At 38.6% G+C, this 23,654-nt stretch overlaps 1 protein-coding gene across 3 annotated transcripts; it reads left to right on the top strand.

Annotated features, from left to right (window-relative positions):
* Window positions 1–120: 120 nt before the first annotated feature.
* On the top strand, window positions 121–23,628 carry EIF3J (eukaryotic translation initiation factor 3 subunit J). Of its 3 annotated transcripts, XM_069484007.1 has the most exons (8): window positions 121–240; window positions 327–430; window positions 10,621–10,675; window positions 11,264–11,355; window positions 16,859–16,973; window positions 20,025–20,186; window positions 21,974–22,047; window positions 22,708–23,628. In XM_069484007.1, exons 1-8 carry the CDS (start codon window positions 198–200, stop codon window positions 22,837–22,839), a joined length of 777 nt encoding a protein of 258 aa, XP_069340108.1. In that variant the 5' UTR covers window positions 121–197; the 3' UTR covers window positions 22,840–23,628. The 3 variants fall into 3 exon arrangements, with proteins under 3 accessions (XP_069340108.1, XP_069340122.1, XP_069340113.1); XM_069484021.1 differs by lacking the exon at window positions 20,025–20,186; XM_069484012.1 differs by lacking the exons at window positions 10,621–10,675; window positions 11,264–11,355.
* The last annotated feature ends 26 nt before the right edge of the window (window positions 23,629–23,654 follow it).

Here is a 23,654-nt window from a genome sequence, read left to right as displayed (position 1 = left end):
GAGTCCACGCCCCCTTCCTCCCCGCTCGCGTCGCCGTCGCGGCCGCCAGAAGGGGCGGGGCTTCGGCCCTGGCGCACAGTCAGCCACGGTCCCAGCCTGCCCCGCGCCGGCCAACGAGAGCAAGCCCAGTGACTCACCTCCGCCGCGCTTACTCCTCGCTAGCTCTTCCTCTCACACACGTTCACACCCGGTTCGAGATGGCGGCGGCAGCGGCAGCGGCGGGGGACTCCGACTCCTGGGGTGAGGAGAAGTTCCGGGGCCAGGGCCCGGGCCGGCGCCGGCCCCACGCCGAGTCAGGCACTAATGCGGCTCGCTCTCTTCCGTAGACGCGGACACGTTCTCCGTGGAAGATCCCGTGCGAAAGGTGGGGGGCGGCGGCACTGCCGGCGGGGACCGATGGGAAGGCGAGGACGAGGACGAGGACGTCAAGGTGGGTGCGGGATGGGGCGCCGGGCAGCGCGGAAGCGGACTGGCGCTATGGCTGGCAGGGCTGTCCGCGGGCGAGCGGGCAGGCGGACTCTGGGCCCAGGGGCGTCGCCCGGGCCTGCGGGCCGTGGGTCCAGGCGCGAGCGTAGGGCCCGGCAGTGCCCTCTTTTCCTCCGCTTGCCGGCCATGTGGGCCGGAGACGGCCACCGTGGCCCCCCGGACTCCCTCGCCAAGGGCGGTGGCCTGGGCCCCAGCCCTTTGAGGGTCCGCGCTCGGGCCTGGATCCCACCCGCCAACTGGCGACGAGAGGTGACAGCAGTGGCTGGGCTGGCCCACGTGCAAGCTTCGTGATCCGGAGTCTCTGGCCGGAATGAGACTAGAAAGTTGGGAATTGAGCCCCATGGCATATCCCATATGGAAAGTCTCAAAATTTGCTTGCCGTTTTGATCTCAGGTCTGCCCAGGGCTCGTAACCCATTTATGAAGGCCCACTTACAGAGTTCGAGCGGTTAGATGAGTAAAATATTGTGGCTTAATTTCAACCTTTTTTTTCCACACGAGAAAAATAAAAACAGTAAAGTGGAGTAACTTTTAGCTCTCCCTTCCCCCACCCTCTGGTAAAAAAGATGAGCTGAGCACGGAGGTAGTTTACTGTCAATGGACAGAAACGTGGGTAGACGATGCAGCGACCAGAAAAATGGAGAGTTGACACAGTTATTCGTCTACGTACGAACGACATCTAAGGAAATATTGAAGATTTGGTGGTTGTAGTAGACAACGAGTCAGTGTTTATTTTTTTCCTATGCCTGTAGATTTGAATCATTTTTACGTTCGTCCTTTGTTTTTGAAAACTCTCAAGGGCTCATCATACCGCTTTAGATGACATTTACTTTTGTGGGGTTTTTTTCCGCTGGCTAGAAACGTCTTAAGTCTAGAATGTTAAGTCTTTCATTAACAAAATTGTCTGAAGCTTAAGCTTGTTATTTTTGTGCAGATAAAGTTTTATGTGAAATGGAAGATGGTTTTTCATGGTTTTGATTGAATGTTTTACTTTTCTGACTACTCTTCAGCCCAAACTGAGATCTCTACAAATCCTGCTTGGGATGAAAATTTTAAGCTAGATAATTACTGTGAACTTAATAGTACTATTTGGGTTTTTCCCTTTTCTCCTGAGTCTGATGAGGTGGATGTTCGATTTACCGAACAGCTTGAGGTTCAGGAATGATTTAAGCTTTGCACACATTGGAGTTAATAAATGAGCAGTAATATTGATTGAAAGTACCTAGATGCCTCATTTACATGTTACATAAACGTGGAAATGGATTGTGTTACTGGCCTCGTTACAAGGTATTAGTTCTACATTGTAGCAGATTTGCAGTTTTGAGCCTTGGGTTAACAGATACAAATAAAAGATTAGAGATATCAGGAAAGAAGTCCCAGAAAATGTAGTTTGAATGGAGTAGTCTGGACTGAGTATCAAAGAAACAGCCTGCCTGGGATCCAAGAGTTGGCAATCCTGATGTATGTAATACTGAGCACTTGGATCTAATTTTGGAGATTTACAAGTTCTAAGGGATCATAAAGATCATCTTGTGCAGTCATTCAGTGCAGAATTTCTTTTATATAAACAACCTATTTCTTTTACATAAACTTTGAAGTAGACCTTGTAGCTCTGAAGCTGAACTTACCCATTATATTCCCATGTTTTGCTGGTTTATTTCTGATGAGTTTCTTCTAGATTCCCAAGATACAGTATCCATGGAATAGTTTGATTCCTGGATTTTGGAATCAGACAGACCTGGGTTTATATTGTTGCCTTGACGTTTTCTAGATTTGTGATCATAAGCAAGTTATAGTTTCCCAGTCTGTAAATGGTCATTATAAGGCCCACATCACAGGGTTATTTTGCATTTTAAATGAAGTAATATGTCAAACTCTAAGCAGAGTTGCCTGGGACTTGTTAGGTATTCAATAAGTGTTAATTCTCTCCCACTTCATGTCTTGATTTTTTTTTGACTAATGGAAAATATGTTTAGGCTATGTAGATGTAGTATCTGGGGTTTATTTTGTGCCACATTTTATGATTTCTTAAGACCAGAAGGAGTAAGTGCCCTTCACAGTGTCTATTTACTGTGAATTTTGTATTTTGAGTGGAATAATGATAATTACCAGCAAGTTTTTGCTTGCTCAGAGGTTACCTATCTAGAGTTGAATTTTGCCACCTTGGATGGTAGTGAATCATCACCAGATTTCTGAATTCTAATGTTTTATTCCTTAATCTTTTTCTGAGGAGATGCAAACAAGGCTTCGTTTCCATAAGGTCTGATAATCATAGTCCTTAAATATTATAATACATGAATTTTTTAAAAGTCCTCAAAAGCAAAGTATATATAAACAGTGTAAGTTCTTCAGTTTATATCAGCATTTTAAAGGTGCTTAACCTTTAAGAATATAGGTTTAATGTAATTTGTAGTATCCTGGGAAATCAAAGGAAAACTGATGTTTTTGTTTTAGTAATGTGCTCTAGCACTTTCATTTAGTAGACCTACTATTTTGCTACCGTTGACTTTTCAAAAAGTTATCTGCAGTGGCAGAAGTGGACTTAGGTCAAACTGTAGAACTGTTAATATTCATGGGCAGAACAGCCTCTGCCTTTTTCTAGTTACAAAGGTGAGAACTCTGCAGCATACTTTCCTGTCATCCTAGCTTTATTTACCATTCTTACTATCCTGATGTTATGCAGAACTTGTTGGGGGAATTGTTCACTTGGCATATATATTAGAACTCCCTCCTCATTGCTGCAATGATGTGTAGGATGTGTTGACTGAGAAGGCACTGAGTACCTACTGGAAGGGACAACAACTTTTACTCCATTTTACTGGTCTCCCAGCATTTTAGTAGAACAGCTTATAAGTTAAATTTATTCAAAGAGTTTGTGTTGAGGAAACTTCTGCTGTGTTCAACCATCTCAGGCATTTGCTTCTATAACTGTATTATAGAATTCCTTAAAAAGAAATCCTAAAGAACTGATTTAGTTGAAAACTGCCTGTCTCACCCTACTTGTTCATCCCCTATTAGGATCCTATCCCAATTAACAGTTAAATCTAGGCCGGGCAGAGTGACTCCCACCTGTAATCCTGGCACTCTGGGAGGCCGAGGCGGGAGGATCGCTCAAGGTCAGGAGTTTGAGACCAGCCTGAGCAACAGTGAGACCCCTGTCTCTACTAAAAAAAAAAAAAAAAAGAAAGAAAGAAAGAAATTATCTGGCCACCTAAAAATACATAGAGAAAAAAAATTAGCCGGGCATGGTGGTGCACGCCTGTAGTCCCAGTTACTCAGGAGGCTGAGGCAGTAGGATCGCTTAAGCCCAGGAGTTTGAGGTTGCTGCGATCGAGGCTGATGCCATGGCACTCTAGCCTGGGCAACAGAGCGAGACTCTGTCTCAAAAAAAAAGAAAAAAAAAAATAGTTAAATCTACCAGAGTAAGGACATTTTTCAAGCATTGGAAACAGAACTTCTGAAGAACAGAATCTATATTGATTCTGTGAGATTACTGGGAAATACTCAGGTGGGCATTTTGCCAGAAAATGGATATCTTGAAAAGAGAGAGAGAGAGTGTGTGTGTGTGTGTGTGTGTGTGTATGTGAAAGAGTGTATATGTGTGTGTGTATGTATGTATGTGTAACTTGAGGAAAACTCCAAACATATACATAAGTGGAAACAATAAACCAGTGACTAGTCTTATTCCCTCTGTATCCCCACTTTTTCTCCTCCAGCCAGATTATTTTGAAGAAAATCCCAATCATATATAATTTCAACACCCTAACAATTTTTATAAACTAGCAAGTTTTGAATTAGGAAGCATGTTTGTTATTGAAAAATATTTTAGTGTATTTGTTGTGCTGTACCATTGAAAATAAATATGCCACTTGTTTAGTGTTCATTGTCTTGATCTTGAGCCAAGAATTTAAAAGTAGAATTGGTTGAAAACTGGGTTTTTGTTTGTTTGTTTTTTGAGACAGAGTTTTGCTCTTTCGCCTAGGTTGGAGTGCCAAGGCTGCAGTGGCCCAGTCATTAGCTCACTGCAGCCTTGGCTCAAGCAAGCAATCCTCCCACCTCAGCCCCCCCAAGTTGCTGGGGTTATAGATGTAAGCCACTGCCCTTGGCTGATAACCATTCTGAATATGAGATAGGTAGGCATTGAGATGGAACTGAGTGCTGAGCCATTGCAGTATATTAAAAACTTAATGAGTTGAATGAAACGAAGTAGAATTTACTAAGACAGGTGCCTTGGCCTCCAAAGACCAGCATGGTCCTGAGATGAAGGAAGAGCATTTGGGCTTCTTTGAAAAACTGAACTTTGCTGAAGTGTAGCCTTGCCAGGATCTCATAGCAGAGTTCTGTGGCCTCTCAGAGCAGAACCACACAACTTACAAACACCAGTAAAAGGTTTTTTTCCAGCAAGAGATTATTTAAAGAAAAAAGGAAAGGGAGTATATGTTAGTTCCTAGGCTATTGCTATGGGGCAAGAGTTTTCGTGTTCTTTTGAAGCTACTTCTATTTGATGATCTATAAATATATCTTGCTTAAGTTGGAAAGCATTTTCAGCCCTAAATGTGTTCTTGTTGCATGTGATATTCTATAGTTGTATGTCATAAAAAATGACAGAACTAGCCAACCACTGGTCATATCGTTAGAAGTAAAAAGAAAGCAGGGTTTAAAGTTTTTCTGTTTTAATACTTAGTTGTGTTCAGTTAGAAAGCAAGTTTAAACTTGAAAAGCAGCCATCTCTTTCAGAGAAATGGCTCAAATGATGGGTATCTGCAGGGCAAGAGTATAGATAAGCAAGTAGTTCATAAACAGTCTCTATTTTAAAGAAGCTGGCCATTTTCAGAGAGCAGCCTGGGTGATTCTTTGGAGATAAATTGGATATTATACTTGGAAGGTTTATTGGCTACCAAAAGTAATTGGGTAAGGGATTTAATTGGATGTTGATAGGTAGTCTCTTGAACCAAATAACAATTTAGGGCTCTTTGAAGTCAGTTATGGACTTGCTCCCTATTTTAAGTTAATTGCAGGTGTTTCTCTAGGAACTCTTTTTGCATTTTATCTGAATTTGTTGCCAGCATTTACAGAGTTCTAGGTTTACAGAAAATTGGGCAGATTTTTCTGAAGTAGTATGGTAAACGTTCTACCTTACATTTACTTTTCTGGTACCTGCTAACTTTATAACTAAGGAAACAAAGCTACCTGGCCTTCTTCTGCTTTTGTAATTACATCTGTTTGGAGATGTGACCAGTCTCTTTTTCCTGACATTACTATGTTCTTTTCTTTAAAGACTTAGTGCTAGTTTGGTAGTAACTTCAGGGCAGACTTGTTGCAAGCACTTTGGGGAGAGGGTGACAGGCAAGGCTTGCCTTTCATGGTCCTTTTATGAATTGAGGAGCAGATGTTGTGGCTTCTCCCAGGACTTGATAGGAACCATTCCTTTTGTTACTAAAGTCTGTTCTGTGATGGATTGGGGAATTTCTAGGTAGCCTCATTATGCCTGCACTGATAGGTGTCTAGGATAAGGTTTATACTTTGAAGAGGAAACCAGGGGCAGGGATAGAGGTGGGACATAGAGTTGGTGTGAGTAAGATACTGTACTGAGGGAGCAGTGATGTGGGTTGGGTGGGGGTGTTTTACTGGGAAAGGTAACTGGGGGGCATCAACGTTGAATGAAATTGCTCCTCTGTTGCATTTGTTTCTCTGTGTTGGGAGTACTGGGATGGAACTGCTTATTTTCAGCCATACTTCCTTGGCCTCTTAGTACCAAAGACTTGTGGACCAGTTTCTTAACATTAGCAGAAAACCACCACAGGCAATTAGAGGTGTGAGGACAGGTAACCAATGTAGCTGTAGCTGGGCATACTGTCTTAGTTTGAGCCATAACCGTTCTCTTTGATGAGCTTCCCTATGATTCCAGGGGAGCTTGTTCCAGAACTAATTTAAAGAACAAATTTTGTTGAGGAGGGACTTATTCCCTGATAGTTATTTTATACTTCAGGACTCAGGGACGAAGTCATTTACTAAGAACTTTTTTTTTTTTTTTTTTTGGCATTATGAGCTGCTTTATTGCAGTGACTTGAACTGTTTACCAAACTGTGAACTTTGCAAACAAGTATTTAAGACATGCTTTTTAAAGACCTTCCTTACCATTATGTTTAAAGACTTAAAAGGAGCAGTTTATATGTACATTCTTAAAGGATAAATCTTAGTATCAAGGAGTAAGACTGAGGAAAAAAAAGATGAATCTTAGCATGTTTCTTCAAAGATGTGTTCTTAGTTGGTTTATTACAGTGAATTAAACTTTACCAAACTATGCACTTTGTAAGCAGGTATTTAAAATGTGCTTTTTTTAAAGTAACAAATCATTTCTTTTATTTTTCCTGAAACGGTCGCAATCAAATGCTTATTTTTTCAAATTATTTAATTTTTAATTTATAATTGACATAGTAACTACATATTTACAGGGTACAGTGTTATGTTTCGATGCATGTGTACAGTGTATAGTGATCAAATCAGGGTAATTACAGCATCCATCACTTTAAACATTTATCATTTCTTTGTGGTGACAGCATTCAAAATTTTCTCTTTTAGTTATCTTAAAATAATACACTACATTGTTACTAGCTGTAGTCACCTTACTGTGTAATAGAACACCAGAACTTATTCTTCCTGTCTAACTGTAACTTTAAAGGAACTTTAATCCATTCAGAACAGGTCTCTTCACTGTTTTTCACTGATTGTGGGAAGGCTGTGTCTGGGCCTGGATTTCCTTATCTGTAAAATGGGGTAACACTACCTTACTTACAGAATTGTTGTGAGGATTAACCTTCTTACTACATATAAAGCTCTTCGCACAGTGCCTGATGCAAAGTAAGCACTCAGTAAATGCTGTCTATTATTATTCTCATCATCAGTATTATCAGAGGGTGTTAAATATGCACCCCTTTGTAGTAAGAAAATGGTCCTTCTATCAGAAGCACTGTGTAAGCGTATCACTTACAGACCCAGCCTTCCTATGTTCTGTGAAGATTAAAACAACAAAAAAATGCGTGGTAGTTAACTCTTATTTTTAGTCTCTGGTTCCTTTTTTACTGTGATGTATTGCTATAAGCACTCAAGCAAACCAACGAGGTAATACAAACATTTGATCTCTAATTTCTACCTGTAGTGTCTTAGTTATCCAAATGGTAACTAGCTGGTTTACTTTCCATCTGTTAAAATTGTAAACTGTGGATTAAATTGCCAAGGCAATTTGATTATAAAAGGCAAGATGATTACAAAAATACATTTACTTTTATAGAAAGTTCCTCTCACTCTGCTTGCAGATCCCCTGGCAGACTTAATTGGGGTGTTGGATTTTTAATTTCTTTGATAGACTTAACAGATTTTTATTAAGAGTCAAGGCTTGCTTAGTTTATATACCTAGACTGATCTACATTTATGATCTGTCTTGTTATGAAACCAGAAGCTTGGTGTCATAGTTGTGGCACATTAGTCAGCCTCTGCCTCTCAGTAGCGTCAGGGCTTCCTGCTGTGCATCTGTCATCATTCTGTGGCCCAGCTTCAGATGGCATGCCATCGTGTGCTGCTAAGACAATGGCCAGGCTACCCTGGATTTAAATACAGGGCTGTGTCTTTCCCTGTTAAACATGAGCCTTCTAAATTCTGTGGCGCCTTTAGAAAATTGTTTGATAATTGGCTCATATTTAGCTCAGTGATTGAGTTAAACATAGAGAAAACAGAGTATAGATCTATTATCACAACGTGCCTTGTCCAAGTTAGAGAGTCAGATCCGTGAAGGTGTTAATCAGCTCTTGGCTCTTCTTTAATAATGGGCTTTCAGTATTATGTAGATTTAATTCATTAACCAGTATTGTGTTGTATGGGATAGTCCTTGAAATAAATGAGCTATGGGCTAGAGTGTGGGATGCTTTTACCATTTGGGAAAGTAAGAAGTATAAAGTTCTCTCAATTTATAATTTTTATTATTTTTTCTAGACACATGGTCTTGCTCTGTCGCCTAGGCTGGAGTGCAGCGGGGTGATCATAGCTCACTGCAGCCTCAAACTCCTGGGCTCAAGTGATCCTCCTGCCTCAGCCTCCTGAGTAGCTGGGATTACAGGCATGAGCCACCACACCCAGCTCAATTCTTTATTTAAAATAACTCTGAATCACTTTAAGAGAGGCTATTAATTTTGGCTTGGTTGTCTTGCATTTTAATTGCTAATGGAGAAGCTTTTTGTTGAGTTCGATAAGTTGATGTAAGGTTCATATGGAAAAACAAACACGGGGCCAGGCGTGCTGGCTCACGCTTGTAATCCAAGCACTCTGGGAGGCCAAGGCAGAAGGATTGCGTCAGCTCGGGAGTTCTGAGACCAACCTGAGCAAGAGTCAGACCCTGTCTCTACTGAAAAAAAGAAAAAGAAAAAAATTAGCTGGTATACTGGCGCACACCTGTAGTCCCACCTACTCAGGAGACTGAGGCAGGAGGATCGCTTGAGGCCAGGAGTTTGAGGTTGTAGTAAGCTATGATGATGCCACTGGACTCTACCCAGGGCAACAGAATGAAACCCCGTCTCAAAAAAGAAAAAGAAAAAAAACAAACATGCAAGAAAGGCCAGGAAAATACTAAAAAACCTGAAAGCCAGCCTACAAATGGGGACTCTAATTAAATTAAACAGTATGGCACTGGTGTATGAAGAGACAGTAGACCAGTAGGCTAGGATAGAAAGCCCAGAGGTAGACCAAGTACATAGAAAATTTACTATGTGGTAAATCACGGGGTATTTTAATCTGTTTTGTGCTGCTATAACAGAATATAATAGATTGAGTAATTTATAAACAACAGATTTATTTCTCATGGTTTTGGAGCCTGGGAAGGCCACTATCAAAGTGCTGGCATCTGGTGAGGGCCTTGCTGCATCATCCCAAGGTGGAAGATGGAAGGACAAAACAGCACAAGGAGTTGGGGGCAGGAGTCAGAACTCATCCTTCTATCAGGAACCCACCCACTCCTGCTATAACTAACCCACTCTTGTGATAATGGCATTAAGCCATTCGTGAGGGCAGAGCCTTCGTGACCTAATCACCTCTTAAAGGTTCTACCTCTCTTAATAATGTTGCATTGAGGATTAAGTTCGAAACACATGAACTTTGGAGGACACTTTAATACCATAGCACAGGGCAAAGATGGACTTTTTAGTAAATGATGCTGTGACAACTGGCTAGCCATTTGGAAAAAAAAAAAGTAGAGCCATGCCTCACACTATACACAAGAAAATACTCCAGATGGATCAGGGATCTAAATGAAAAAACAAGGAAACCCTACATATTCTAGAAGACAATGTGGGTGGATTCTTTGGTGTAAGAAAAGACTTTCTAACTGACTCAAAATCCAGAGGCATGGAAAACAAGGTTTGATAAATTTTACTGCATAAATTGGGTGGGATGCATAGCACTTCATGGGATAACACTAGAGGCATTTCCATTAAGAGAAAAACAAAGAAAGGGTGCCCATTATTTCTGCTGCTATTCAACATTGTACTAGAGGTTTAGACAGTGCAGTTAGGTAAGAGAAATCAATCGCGGAGCATAAGAATTGGTAAAGAAGTAATGCTATCTTTTGTTTGCAGATTATATGGTAGTATACCTGGAAAGCCCTAGAGAATAGAATCAATGATAAAACTAACTTAAGTAATACATGAATTCACTAAGGTAATAGGATATAAAATTAATATATAAAACCCAATAGCTCTTCTGTACACACATAGTTTATATTTGTGTATAGAATGTAATAGTAGCCAGTTATAGGACATAATAGAAAAAAACCTATTTATAATGGCAAGATAGAAGATGAAATACTTAGGAATAAACTTTAAAAAATGTGCAAACCTCTAAAGGAAACTTTGAAACACTCCTGAAAGATAGAGAAGTAGACTTGAACAAATGGAAAGATAACCCTTGTTCTTAGCTAGAGTAGCTCAGCATATAAAGATGTCAGTTCTCCCTACATTAATTTATAAATTTAATGTGGTACCAGAAAAATACCAACCAGCTTGTTTCTGTGAAGTTAGGTAAGTTGATAATAAGGTTCACATGAAAAAGGAAACATGTAAGAATTATTAACAGGGGTCTTTTTCTTTAGGATAACTGGGATGACGATGATGATGAAAAAAAAGAGGAAGCAGAAGTAAAACCAGGTGAGCCACTGGGGCACCTCCGTTTTGGTTTTATATCTTGGTGAGCATTTGGTACTTATGTTAAGACAAATGAAAAGATGCTCACAAAGTTGAAAATTTTGTTATTTAGAAACCAAGCATCCTTCTATTCCCACGTTATTCTCTTCTCTCTCTGTCTCTTCTCCTTAAAAACACCCCTAAAACATAATTAGATTAGATACCAGCTGTATTTCTGTGTGAGTGCTTGGTATTGTTAGGAGGAGAGTATGTATGGGGGTGTGGCTTTATACTTGAATGATATAAGTTGTGCCTAAAGGATGGTGCAGAAATATGAAGGGAGATGTTTGGATCTTAAGGGTCAGATTAGAGAGGAGGAGGGGGCATGGTGAGGTGCTGCAGATGGCTGGCTTACTCTCTCAGCAAAAAAAGAAGAAAAAAAAAATAGAAGAGAGAGTCTCAGAATTTCCCCATTATTTGTGAGGAAATCATCATTTGAAACTGAAGCTGGGAAAAGTTTGGTCTATTAAGTATATAAGTATCATGTCTGTCTCATCCATAAATTGGAAAATATTCAGTATAACTGTGAATAAAACATGTCTTTACTTTCAGAAGTAAAAATTTCAGACAAGAAAAAAATAGCAGAGAAGATAAAAGAGAAAGAACGGCAACAGAAGAAAAGGCAAGAAGAAATTAAAAAAAGGGTAAGTACTATTCATTTTCTTAAAAAAAAAAAAAAAAAATTCCCCCATCAGTAGTGGTACATTGTCTTAACAGGCTGCAAATAATTACCTAGCAATTTGAAGGGCTCTGTAAGGACTATAAATGGATACCATATGATAGGTGAAATCCAAAAGAAATTGATTGGTGGTTTTTGCAAAAAACAGAACTGAAGGCCAGGCGCGGTGGCTCACACCTATAATCCTAGCACTCTGGGAGGCTGAGGCGGGCAGATTGTTTGAGCTCAGGAGTTCGAGACCAGCCTGAGCAAGAGTGAGACCCCCCTCTCTACTAAAAAAATAGAAAGAAATTAGCTGGACAACTAAAAATATATAGAAAAAATTAGCCAGGCATGGTGGCACATGCCTGTAGTTCTAGCTACTTGGGAGGCTGAGGCAGAAGGATTGCGTGACCCCAGGAGTTTGAGGTTGCTGTGAGCTAGGCTGACGCCATGGCACTCTAGCCAGGGCAACAGAGTGAGACTCTGCCTCAAAAAAAAAAAAAAAAAACCAGAACTGAAGCTTTATGCATTAGAGTGCCTTTTAACTTTTCAACAAACTTTGAGGAACAATCATGATTTTGCAGTAACCACAGTCAGTTATTTTTGCCAATGCTTACAGTTCTTTCTAGTCATGATTAGTCTTTATCTACAGTGTACATATTGAATGAAATACAAAAAGTGTTTGTTTCTGTACCACATACTATGTAAATGTTTTCTTGATTATTTGGAGTAGGATCAGGAATATTGTATTAATTTATTTGCTTTCAACATAAAAGTAAAGAAAATAGCATAATGAATAATACATATCATTTAAATTTAAGTTGTTAATGTTTTGCCATATTTGCTTCATCTGTTCTTGTTTCACTATAATCATGTAAATAAAAAACATATGCATTTTACCTTGAAATACTTTAGTATACATCTCTGAAAAAGTGAGGATGTTTCTCACATGATTACGATAGTATTATCACACCTAATAAATGAGCAGTACTTTTTTTTAACATAACCTGTTTATATGCAGTTTTTGGTTGTCACAAAATGTCTTTTCCATGTGGATTGTTCAAACAAGGACCATGTATTGCATTTGGTTGTTATTAATAGTATATCCTAAGTCTTTCAGAGTGAGCATCTGTCTCTCCACCACCCACATCCCTGCCCCCAATTACATTACTTGTTAAAGAGACCAAGTTAGTTATCTTGTAGAACATCCCACCTTCTAGATTTGTCTGATTGTTTCCTCATAATTGCAATTTCCTGTAACTTAACAATTAAATCTAAAAGTTTGAGTAGATTCAGGTTAAATATTTTTGACTGGAATACATTAATGCTGTGTTCCATATCATATCACATCAGGAGTTGTGTAATGTCAGTCCTAGTTAGTAATGCTGAAATTGATCACTAGGTTAAAGTGGTAACAGCCTGATCCTTCCATTATAAAATCACATTTTTCCTTTTACAAGTAATCCAGTTTCTCATTAACTTCTTACCCAGTAGTTTTAATATCATTGATGATCATTGCCTAATTATTATTATTATTATTGTTATTTTTTGAGACAGAGTGTCATTCTGTTGCCTGGGCTAGAGTGCCGTGGCGTCAGCCTAGCTCACAGCAACCTCAAACTCCTGGGCTCAAGCAATCCTTCTGCCTCAGCCTCCCAAGTAGCTGGGACTACAGGCATGCGCCACCATGCCCGACTAATTTTTCTATATATATTTTAGCTGTCCATATAATTTCTTTCTATTTTCAGTAAAGACGGGGTCTCGCTCTCTTGCTCAGGTTGGCCTCGAACTCCTGAGCTCAAATAATCCGCCCGCCTCGGCCTCCCAGAGTGCTAGGATTACAGGCGTGAGCCACCGCGCCTGGCCTGCCTAATTATTTTATTAGAGATTGCAGAATGGGTGATGTTTCACATTTTCTGACTTATTTTCTATTTATCGGCTGGCTTTTTCTTTTTGCTATTTGGTTACTTTGAATATGGTTTGTACTGGAAAGCAGAGTAAAAGCTTAATTTTTTAATTACCAATTTTCATGCTAAGGAGAGGATATAACAGCATCAAGTGGTAAAAAATGAGGGGTATTTTTGGTTTTACTTTTTTCTTTCTTGAGTAAATTTATGGTCTTATAGCATTTATTGTTTGTTTTGAGACAGGGTCTTGCTCTGTTGCCTAGGCTAGAGTGCAGTGGTGTCATCATAGCTTACTGCAATCTCCAACACCTGGGCTCAAGAAATATTCCTGCTTCAGTAGTTGCCTAGGACTACAGGCACACACCACCACACCCAGCTAATTTTTTTTATTTTTTGTGGAGTCAATGTCTTGCTATGTTGCCCAGGCTAGTCTTGAACTCCTGGCCCCATCGATCCTCCTACCTTGGCCTCCCAATGTGCTAGAATTATGGGCATGAGGCACTGGGACTGTCCAACTTACAGATTTTTATAAATTTATTGTTTTACTCAGGTATAGTGATTATTTTTTTGATGCTTAAATAGTCCCAACTTCTGCCAGTAGGAGTCCCTTTAAACTGGTTCCTGTGTTAATCTTTTTGATAGACCCCCGCCCCCACCATTAGTCTTGAGAGCTTCCTTGTTTCTGGCACAGTAAGAAGTTCCAGACTTTCTTGGTAAGCTCTCTTCCTCACATCTGGAACCGCTACTTCTCTAAGGTTCTTTTTAGTGGGAAATGATATTTAAAGACCATACCTAGGTGCTTGGAGTACTCAGTATCATTAGGGTGGCCTTGCTTTCCAGACCCCTTTTCATGGACAAAGCTAAGAAATAAATAAACCTGTTTGTTTATTTATTAATTTATTTATTGTAATCAATAGTTCGTATCAGTATTTTCTCTTATACTGAAAATCCTGGTTTCAAATCATAACATAATTGTTTGCTTTTTTCTACATTACCACTATTACTAATAACAACATAAAACTACTGAATGAGATTTAGGATTTCTTTACAGTTCTTTTTGGCTTAAAATGTATCCTGCCAAGGATGTATGATTAAGTCCTAGGTTCATAGGACTTGACTGCTGGGTGCAGTAGCTCACGCTTGGAGTCTCAGCAGTTTGGGAGGCCGCAGCAGGAGGATTGCTTGAGCCCAGGAGATCTAGACCAGCCTGGGCAACATAGTGAGACCCGATCTCTACAGAAAAATAAAAGAAAATCAGCAGGGCAGGATAGTGTGTGCCTATAGTCCCAGCTGCTTAGGAGGTTGAGGCAGGAGGATCACTTGAGCCCAGGAGTTTGAGGTTGTAGTGAGCTATGATGATGTCACTGTACTCTACCCCAGGCAACAGTGCAAGATCCTGTCTCAAAAAATGAATGAATGAATAAATAAATAAATTTTTACTATTTTCCCTGTATCACTTTATGTCTTGTTTTATGTATGCTTTGGAGTCATTTATTACATTTGAGTTCTTCTCTTTTGTATTTGTTTTTTGAACATAAAACATGTTCAGAAATCAAAACTAGACAAAAATGGTATGCTCAGAAAAGTCTCAAATTGTCAAGAGAGTAGGTCTTAAATATCTCACCACAAAAAAATGGTATATGAGGTGATGGACATGTTAATAAGCTTAATTTAATCATTTTAGGATATGTGCGTATTATCACACATGTTGTACACTGTAAATATATATGGTTTTTATTTGTCAGTTATACCTTAATAAAGCTGGGGGAGGGGAAAGTTTCAAATATCCATTCCTATCCTCTTCCCTGTTGCTTATCACCCCCTGTAAGAAACCATTTTCATTAGTTTCTGGTTTATTCCTTATTCTTTTTTTTTTTAAGCTATGCAGTATAATATTCCATTGCCTATATGTACCATAATTTATGTCATCAGTGCCCTACTGGTGGGACAGTTGGATTTTTCTCCTCAGTCCTTTCCTTGATAGACAATACTTCAGTGAATAACCATACATGTATGTCATTTCTAATGAGTGTATGCATACTTGTAGGATAAATTCCCAAACATAGGATTGCTGGGTAAATCACTTTTATAGTCTTGATAAATGTTCCCAAATCGCCTTCCATGGGGGGGTTGCGCTAATTTGCATTTGCCACCAATGAAAGTACCTGTTTCCCTCAGTCCAGAACATTTTATATGCTTTTAAATAATTTGCATATCTAAAAATAGCTGCGTGTGTTTCTATGATCAGAGCAAGCAATAGAGTCTTATAACTCAGTCTAAGGAGTTGTATTGATTGGATCTTCCACGTCATTGAGGTTAGAATTATACATATCTTGTTATATCTTGATATATTAGTCTCCAGTATGAAGAAGCCTTAATTTCAGTGTATATAGTTTATCCTAGGCCAAGCACTGAGTTCAGATATTTTCAGTTTTGAGGCAGGAAATACATAATGATGTCCAGGTCTACTAAAACAGTTAAGTCAAAATATTTCCCTTTTTCTTTATAGAAAGTGTTCTGAGATTTCCTAACTTGTCATAATGTCTTCTTTACTTTCTCATTTCGTATTCTCCATGAGAAATAAAATAATCTATTTTAGAAGCAGATTTCCAAATCAGAATCTTCAAAGTGCCGAACCATGGATAACCTTGAGGAACACAAAGTCCCTTCACTTTTTCTCCAGTAAATATTGTCAGGATTTTGCCTCATAGTAAACACAATACATTTTGTTGTGGAAAATTGAATCACGGTATATGGAAAAGATATACACTAAGCTGTTAACTATCATCTCAGAGGAGTGAGATTGGGAAATAAGTGATAACTACTATTCTGTATTTTAAAATTTGTTACAATGATAATTTTATAATCATACGATAAGGGGAAATATTTTTGTGATTCTTTGAAAAAAGAATGAAAATGAAGAATGAAAAAGAATGAACAGAATGAAAAAACATGTTTTTAAATATGTACATAGTGTTGTCATGCATGTGCCACATTTTAGCCATTCTGTTTTTAGACATTCAGATTATCTGTAAATTTACTTGAAATTTTAAATACTATTTCAGTAGACATTCTTGTGCTTAAATATTTGTGTGCATCTTAGGTTTTTTAAGATAAATACCTGGAAGTGGAATTACTTGATTAAAGCATATAAAAATATTTTAAGACTTGACACGTATTACTAAGTTGTCCTAGAAAAGCTGTTCCAACATAGTCTCAGTAACAGCGTATGAAAGTGACAGTTTCACCTTGTCTGTAATCTTCTTTATTTTTAAAAAAAGCTATAGAAATACCCCATCTTCCTCCGTTCAAATCTCAGCTCTGTTACATTACAGCTGTGTTACATTCTGTTACTGTGGGCAGGTTATTTAACCTCTCTGTGTCATTTTTAATCTGTAAAATTGGAATAAGAATATCTAAAGTGTTTAGAAGAATGCTTTTTGAAATACAGTAATCACTTTGTGTTTGCTATTATTTATAATTATATATACCTATTGAAAATTTATATAATAAAGAAATGTACTGGGTCCATCATAATCCCAGTCCTTTTTTAAAAACTTCTTTTGTGTCTCGTTTCAGTTAGAAGAACCTGAAGAACCTAAAGTGCTAACACCAGAAGAACAATTAGCAGATAAACTGCGGCTAAAGAAATTACAGGAAGAGTCAGACCTTGAATTAGCTAAGGAAACTTTTGGTAAGATAGTAGTACAATCACAGTGCAATATTGAACTGTTCCAGGTGAAAACTCCGTAAGTTTTACTAGTTATGAAAGTTCAGGAAGCATCTCCTTTTTTTAAAAGAAACATTATACTAGCTAATTTAGATATTAGAGAACAGTTTTAAATCTTTGTGTACATTTGAGATTTCATCACTTGAGAAGGTAGAATGAGATACATGTTTAGATTTTTGAATTGTTTTGAGTATCAAATAAAAGATTATTAAGGTAAAAGTCATTGGACCCAAATAAAGTATGCTGTTGCCTAGAACATATCAGTTAGATGAAATTTGGATGAAATGTGAGGTGTATAGCTTTGAAATCTAAATATTGAACTGACTGTCGGTCTGTCCTATTGTCTTAAGTCTAGATAAGACTTAGATAGTGGATGCTGGCCCAGATGGGGTGTTCAGCTGTGGTTGTGCCTTCTTGTGCTTAGGGTTGTTTCTTTCTGTGGCCTTTCTTGGCCTTCACCATGCCCTATCTGTAGAGGGCCTCCATTTCTGTGTGCCACGCCTGCAGCCATGGTTAGTGCATGAGATAAAAGAAATTTGTAAGATCTGTAAATTGATAATATTCACAGTGGTCCAGGGGGAGAGTTGCATGGCATAGAGGGTGGAGTAGGAGACATAGCCAGAGAAATACTTAAAACTCTCACTTCATTTAACCAAGTCAGTTGTTGTCCTTACCTATTAGATACTTCTCAGAGTAGCAGATCATGTTGAAATAGTTAAATAACTTTCAAATCTATAGCCAAGAAGGAAGGATCGGATCTAGTTATTTTGAGAACACCCACCCACCCCCCTACCCCCCAGCTTCTTCTCTGAAACAGATTGAGCAGGCTGACTCGAGTGATCCTTTCCCTTTCCATGGGGCATGGGGGAAGGCCTCTAGCAGTCTCAAGAGTTGCTGTGTATGTTCTGTGAACCAGTGTGTGCTTGGCAGGTTTTAACTGCATTCATCTGATTATAGAGGGCACTCGGCCATTATCATGTATCTCCATAGATGGTAAAAGCTGCCCATGTGTTTAGTAAAGAGGCAGGTTTATGGAGCTTGCATAAAGCCTTGTATGGGACACCAGTTACAGTCTAAAAGGTAAAGCATTATGCACCATACACTCAGCGTTTAATAGGATTTTACTGTTGTGTTTCTCATACTAAAGTACTGAGTCCATGATGTTATTTACAGCTAATTAACTTGACATTGAGAAGGATACAGAAACATACCTGTCTCTTAACCTAGAACTCTTTTAGGCCAGATTTTGTCTGTTTGAATTTAACACACTCTTTACTCTTGCTTAGCTTCTGGAGTTAGATGAATACTTTCACAGGATCCATCTTATGTTTCTTTTTTTTTTTTTTTTTTCCCCCATCTCTCCCCACTGTACTGTGGGCTGTTCTTTGACAAACCCTTTAAGATCATTCCTTTTGTGCCACGGGCCCCTTTGGCTGCTGAAGCCTCTGGGTCCCTTCTTAACATAATTTTTTTTTTTTTTTTTTTTTTAGAGGGTCTCACTCTGTTGCCCAGGCTGGAGTGCAGTGTCCCCATTATAGGTCACTGTAACCTGGAATTCCTGGGCTCATCTGATCCTTCTGCCTCAGCCTCCTGAGTAGCTAGGACTGCAGGTGCCCACCACCACGCTCAGCTAATTTTTTAATTTTTTGTGGAGATGGAGTCTGCTGTGTTGCCCAGGCTGGTCTTGAACTCTCAGCCTCAAGCAGTCCTCCTGCTTCAACCTCCCAAAGTACTGGGATTATAGGCATGAGCCACTGCGCCCAGCCAATATGTTTTTTTTTAATTATTTATGGGTATACAATTGTTATATATCTTTATAGGGTCCATGTGATGGTTTGATACAGACATGCAGTGTGAATTAATTAAATCAAGGTGATTGGGGTGTCCATCACCTCAGGCATTTACATTAGGAACAATCCAATTCTATTCTTTTAGTTATTTTAAAGCATACCCTAACTTATTGTTGATTATAGTCATTGTTGTGCCATCAAATACTGTTCATTCTGACTACATTTTTGCACCCATTAACCATACCCACTTTATCCTCCCCCCCCATATCCTTTTCAGCCTCTTGTAACCATCATTCTACTCTGTCTCCATGAGATCAATTGTTTTTAATATTTAGCTCCCACATATGAGCAAGAACATGTGAGATTCTGTGGTTGGCTTATTTCACTTAACATAATGTTCTCCAGTTCCATCCATGTTGATGCAAATGGCAGTATTTCATTCTTTTTTTAGTGGCTATATATATTATTCCAGTGTGTATGTGTACCACAATTTCTTTGTTCATTCATCCAGTGATGGACACTTAGGTTGATTCCATATCTTGGCTATTGTGAATAGTGCTGCAGTAAACATGGGAGTGTGGATATCTTTTCAATATATTGAATTTCTATCCTTTGGGTATATACCCAGCAGTGGGATTGCTGGGTCATGTGGTAGTTCTATTTTTACCGTTTTTTAGGAGCCTCCATACTGTTTTCCATAGAATATGCTTTTAAATGAATAAAATACATAGGATTTTATTTACAAAGGAAACCTGTTATATTGAAATAGATATCAAAATACCAAAATAACAAACTTGTGATGCATAATTATATGCTTCTTTATTAATGTATTAAATAAGATCTAGTGGCAGGTCTAATAATTTGACAGCAATGATGACTGTATAATATTGCAAGATTTCTGTAACATCTGTAATGTCATGAAAGTGTGAGCTCTCTTGGTAAGTCAGGTTTTGCTAGTACCATTGTGATTTATTGCCTATAATCAAAACTGATGGCATAACTAAATTCTAGGTTAGTAAAAATATAAAGATGTAATTTTTTTCTAATTCAAATTCAGACCTCTCTCCTAAATTCTGTCCAATGACTCCAGTGGCCCCAAGTTAAGAACCCCTGCTTTAGAATGAAATAATAAGGTTATTCAGATAGCTAATTGGTTTATAAACTTTAAAAAAAAAAAAAAATCCTAACTTCCTGATGTTTTTTCAGTGCTTCTTCTCTTTTATAGGTGTTAATAATACAGTTTATGGAATAGATGCTATGAACCCATCTTCAAGAGATGACTTCACAGAATTTGGAAAGTTACTAAAAGATAAAATTACACAATATGAAAAGTCACTATATTATGCCAGTTTTTTGGAAGTTTTAGTTCGAGATGTGTGTATTTCATGTAAGTAAATCTAATCTCTAGTGCCTGAGGGTAGATTTTAGTAGGACATCATACTGAAGAGAGTGGAGGGGTTTTCTTTGTTGTTGTTTTAGATGCTATAACATAGACTCAGGATTTACTCTTTCGCAGTTACCTTGGGAATGTTGTTCTGCAAATATACAGTGAATTTAAGTGTTGGGATTTATTTGAGGCATGGTGGGAGGCTGCCTTCTTGTTTTACAGTGGCTTCCCAAAGGGGCATCTAGGCTTCTTGGCAAAGCAGCTAATAAAACTCTGGCCTACTCTTTTTATCTGATTATCTCTTGAAAGGGGCTATGATCATTTTGGGGGAAATGGATCTCTGGGCATATAGGATTTTAGAGATGGGTGAGATTTCAGCAATTTGTCTATTTATTTTATAAATGAGAAAGCCTCAGACAAGGTACCAGTTGCTCAGCAGAGCTGGCACCCATTCTCTGAGCCCATGGGTATGGTGCCACGCCCTGAGAGGGTCATGCATTTCAGGGCAGGGCGAATGGGAGTGACAACCATAGGGAGGGGGAGGTGCAGCACTCATATAGAAGGCACTGGTTTTGCTAGTATTTGCTGTTTTTAAGTGTGAGAAAAAAGAATCCCCCGCATGAATTTTAAGTTGGGTTTTCTTTGAGAAGGTATCACTAAGCTGGGGGTTCTGAATTTGATCAGTGATATACCCGGAGTTGGTATTTTATTCTACATGTACTATTTTGCTAGTTTTGGAGATGTTCTCTAACCAAAACTGAATACTTTCTGGTAGCTAAAAATGGGTGCCTCTTTCCAGCTTCATATTTTTATAAGGATGGTAGGCTATATTGTCCACTAAACAGGCCTGTCTCTTGGTAGGACACTGAGATAATCATTATTTTTGTTCCTGTGTTACAGTGTTGTCAACTGTAGATTTAAGAATTGTCATTCCACGTTCATTCAGCTGTTCCTCACTGAGCATTGAGGCTATATTATGAAAGGGCATGTTATCTTCCCCTGTTAGTTTAGACTGAGTAAGAAAGAATGGTTGGGAGCACTTTGAGCTATAAAGGCATAGTTTCTCTTTGGTTGAACCAATAGTATGTTGGTGACTATCAGTCATGAAGCTAAATTTGTGTTACTGAGTTTACTGCTTTTTTTTTGAGACAGGGTCTCTGTTGCCCAGGCTACTATCATCCATCATAGCTCACTGCTACCTCAAACTCCTGGACACAAGCAACTTCCTGCCTCAGCTTCCTGAGTAGCTGGGACTATAGGCGTGAGCCACCACGCCCATCCCTGCCATTTTACTTTAACACATTAACTGCCATGTGAGTTGTATTTAACTCATGCTAGTTTTGAGCCTGGGGCCTCATGAAGTATATATAACTCACAGGTCTCTTCACCTTAGGAGCCATGTGAACCGTTTTTCAAGTTGCATATAACTCATGCACAGAAAACAATAAAAAATAACAAATTTTTCATTACATTAGAAAGGATCATTTTGTTTTCAGAGTTTTTCTATTTTCATAATAAAACACCATGGCCCCAAGGAAAAAATTTTTCTAGTATAGCAGTCAGTGCATTAAATAGCGAGTTCTGATTTGTGAGCCTAGCCATAGGCTGAATGATTCTTTATGGCCTTATGTTTAAAAGGAGAAATTCAGAGCCCTTTTAAGTTGCTGAAGTTTAATGGTGAACAAATTGGATTTCTCGTAACACTTGTGGAATGTATATTTTGCTTTTACTTGTTTTTCAGAATGCTTAAAAGTTAAAGTTTAATGGTATGCTTTTTTTTTTTTAAGTGGAAATTGATGACTTGAAAAAGATTACCAATTCATTGACTGTGCTTTGCAGTGAAAAACAGAAGCAAGAAAAGGTAAGAGCAGGCTGTGTAGGGAAATGTATATTACATTAGGATGGGGTCATAGGCAGAATGTTGAACAAATATAGTGAGATAGCCCTGTCCTAAAAAATTTAAAAGTCAAGCAATTCACTAATACCATTTAAGTTGAAATAGAACAAGAATATGGGTGCAATTACTGTCCCTTTATTTATAGACATATTTTTATGTTCCTCTTTTCTAAGTTAATAGAAATTGCTGAAATCACACAGATTGGGTTCAATCAACTTCTCTGAGCCCCAGATGTCTCTCTTCTAAAATGGGGACAGGAATACCCACTTTGCAGGGTAATATAAGAGTAAAATAAGTATGCCAAGTGATTAAAGGTCACTCTTTTGTGTGGTTTTACATTAGGGGTACTTATCCACACTTTCTAAATTTTTTTCTACCAAGAACTTAAACCCACGCTGGCGGGCTAGGTATCTAGAGCAGGAACAAGGACTCAAGTTTTAGAGAGAGTGACTCTGGAGACCTTTTGCAGACCTATTTAGGTATATGACCATGTAGGCTTGGATCTCCCTTAGAGCACTAAAGTTTTTCTAGGACCAGAGGTTTTAGTATCTCTATGAGAGTTGCTATACCAGATAAGATGCCCGTAGCCGATAGTCTCATGAATTAACTGTCTTTCATCTTTAGCAAAGCAAAGCCAAAAAGAAGAAGAAAGGTGTGGTTCCTGGAGGGGGATTAAAGGCCACCATGAAAGACGATCTGGCAGATTATGGTGGTTACGATGGAGGATATGTACAAGATTATGAAGACTTCATGTGACATTTTACCTTCTGGTGTCTTCTTTTATGTTGCTCACAATCCCTTCAACATGTAGCACAATTTCCTTTCCTTTCAGTTCTGCCAAATGCTACAATCCAGAAGTGCAGTATCTTTTGTGCTGGTTATTTAACCCCTTGACACTTAGGTGCTAATGTGCGAATGAGGGAACTTGGATCTTGCTGCCAAGGGGTTAAAATTGGGAACCTCAGTTGGTACTAAATCATAGTTCAAAACAAAACAAACCTAATAATGTTGTCATTGTTGCTATCTGATTCCATATCCATAGCAGCAGTCGCTAAATTGGAAACAAAAGGTTGTGACATGATAAAAAATTGTGTAGTATTTACCAGCACCATTCAGTAATACAGCCTTAACCATACCTCCTTGAACTACTTCATAACTTATCAAGAAAAGCAGTTTGCAGCAAGGGCATGTGGTGTGCACCTAGTATTAAAATTGCTTTGTCTTAAAATTGAGCGTGAGGATATTAAAAATACATTGTGAAGAGGACTGCTTATCTCAGAGTGAAGATACTGCGGCTGAAAAGCACTAGTTTGATAAAAATTAAAATGACCAAAACCCTCCAACTTTGAAGCTGAAGAAGGTAAACCTCTCCATTATTGCATTACAAGTTGTGGAATCTCTGAGTGCATAGACTGTCTAGTTTTTATTTATCAGACTATTTCTACTGATGGAGTGCTTCAGGTGGGGGAGGGAAACTCTTCACCTGTTTTTATTTTGCCTGGTCTAAGTGTCTGAGAAACAGATCTCCTTTGTTCTCCTAGGCTACAATGGAACAACTTTAACAGGGTTTT

Source organism: Eulemur rufifrons, chromosome 2 (assembly GCF_041146395.1).
Source record: "Eulemur rufifrons isolate Redbay chromosome 2, OSU_ERuf_1, whole genome shotgun sequence".
NCBI lineage: Eukaryota > Metazoa > Chordata > Mammalia > Primates > Lemuridae > Eulemur > Eulemur rufifrons.
This window is presented reverse-complemented; position numbering and strand designations above follow the sequence as displayed.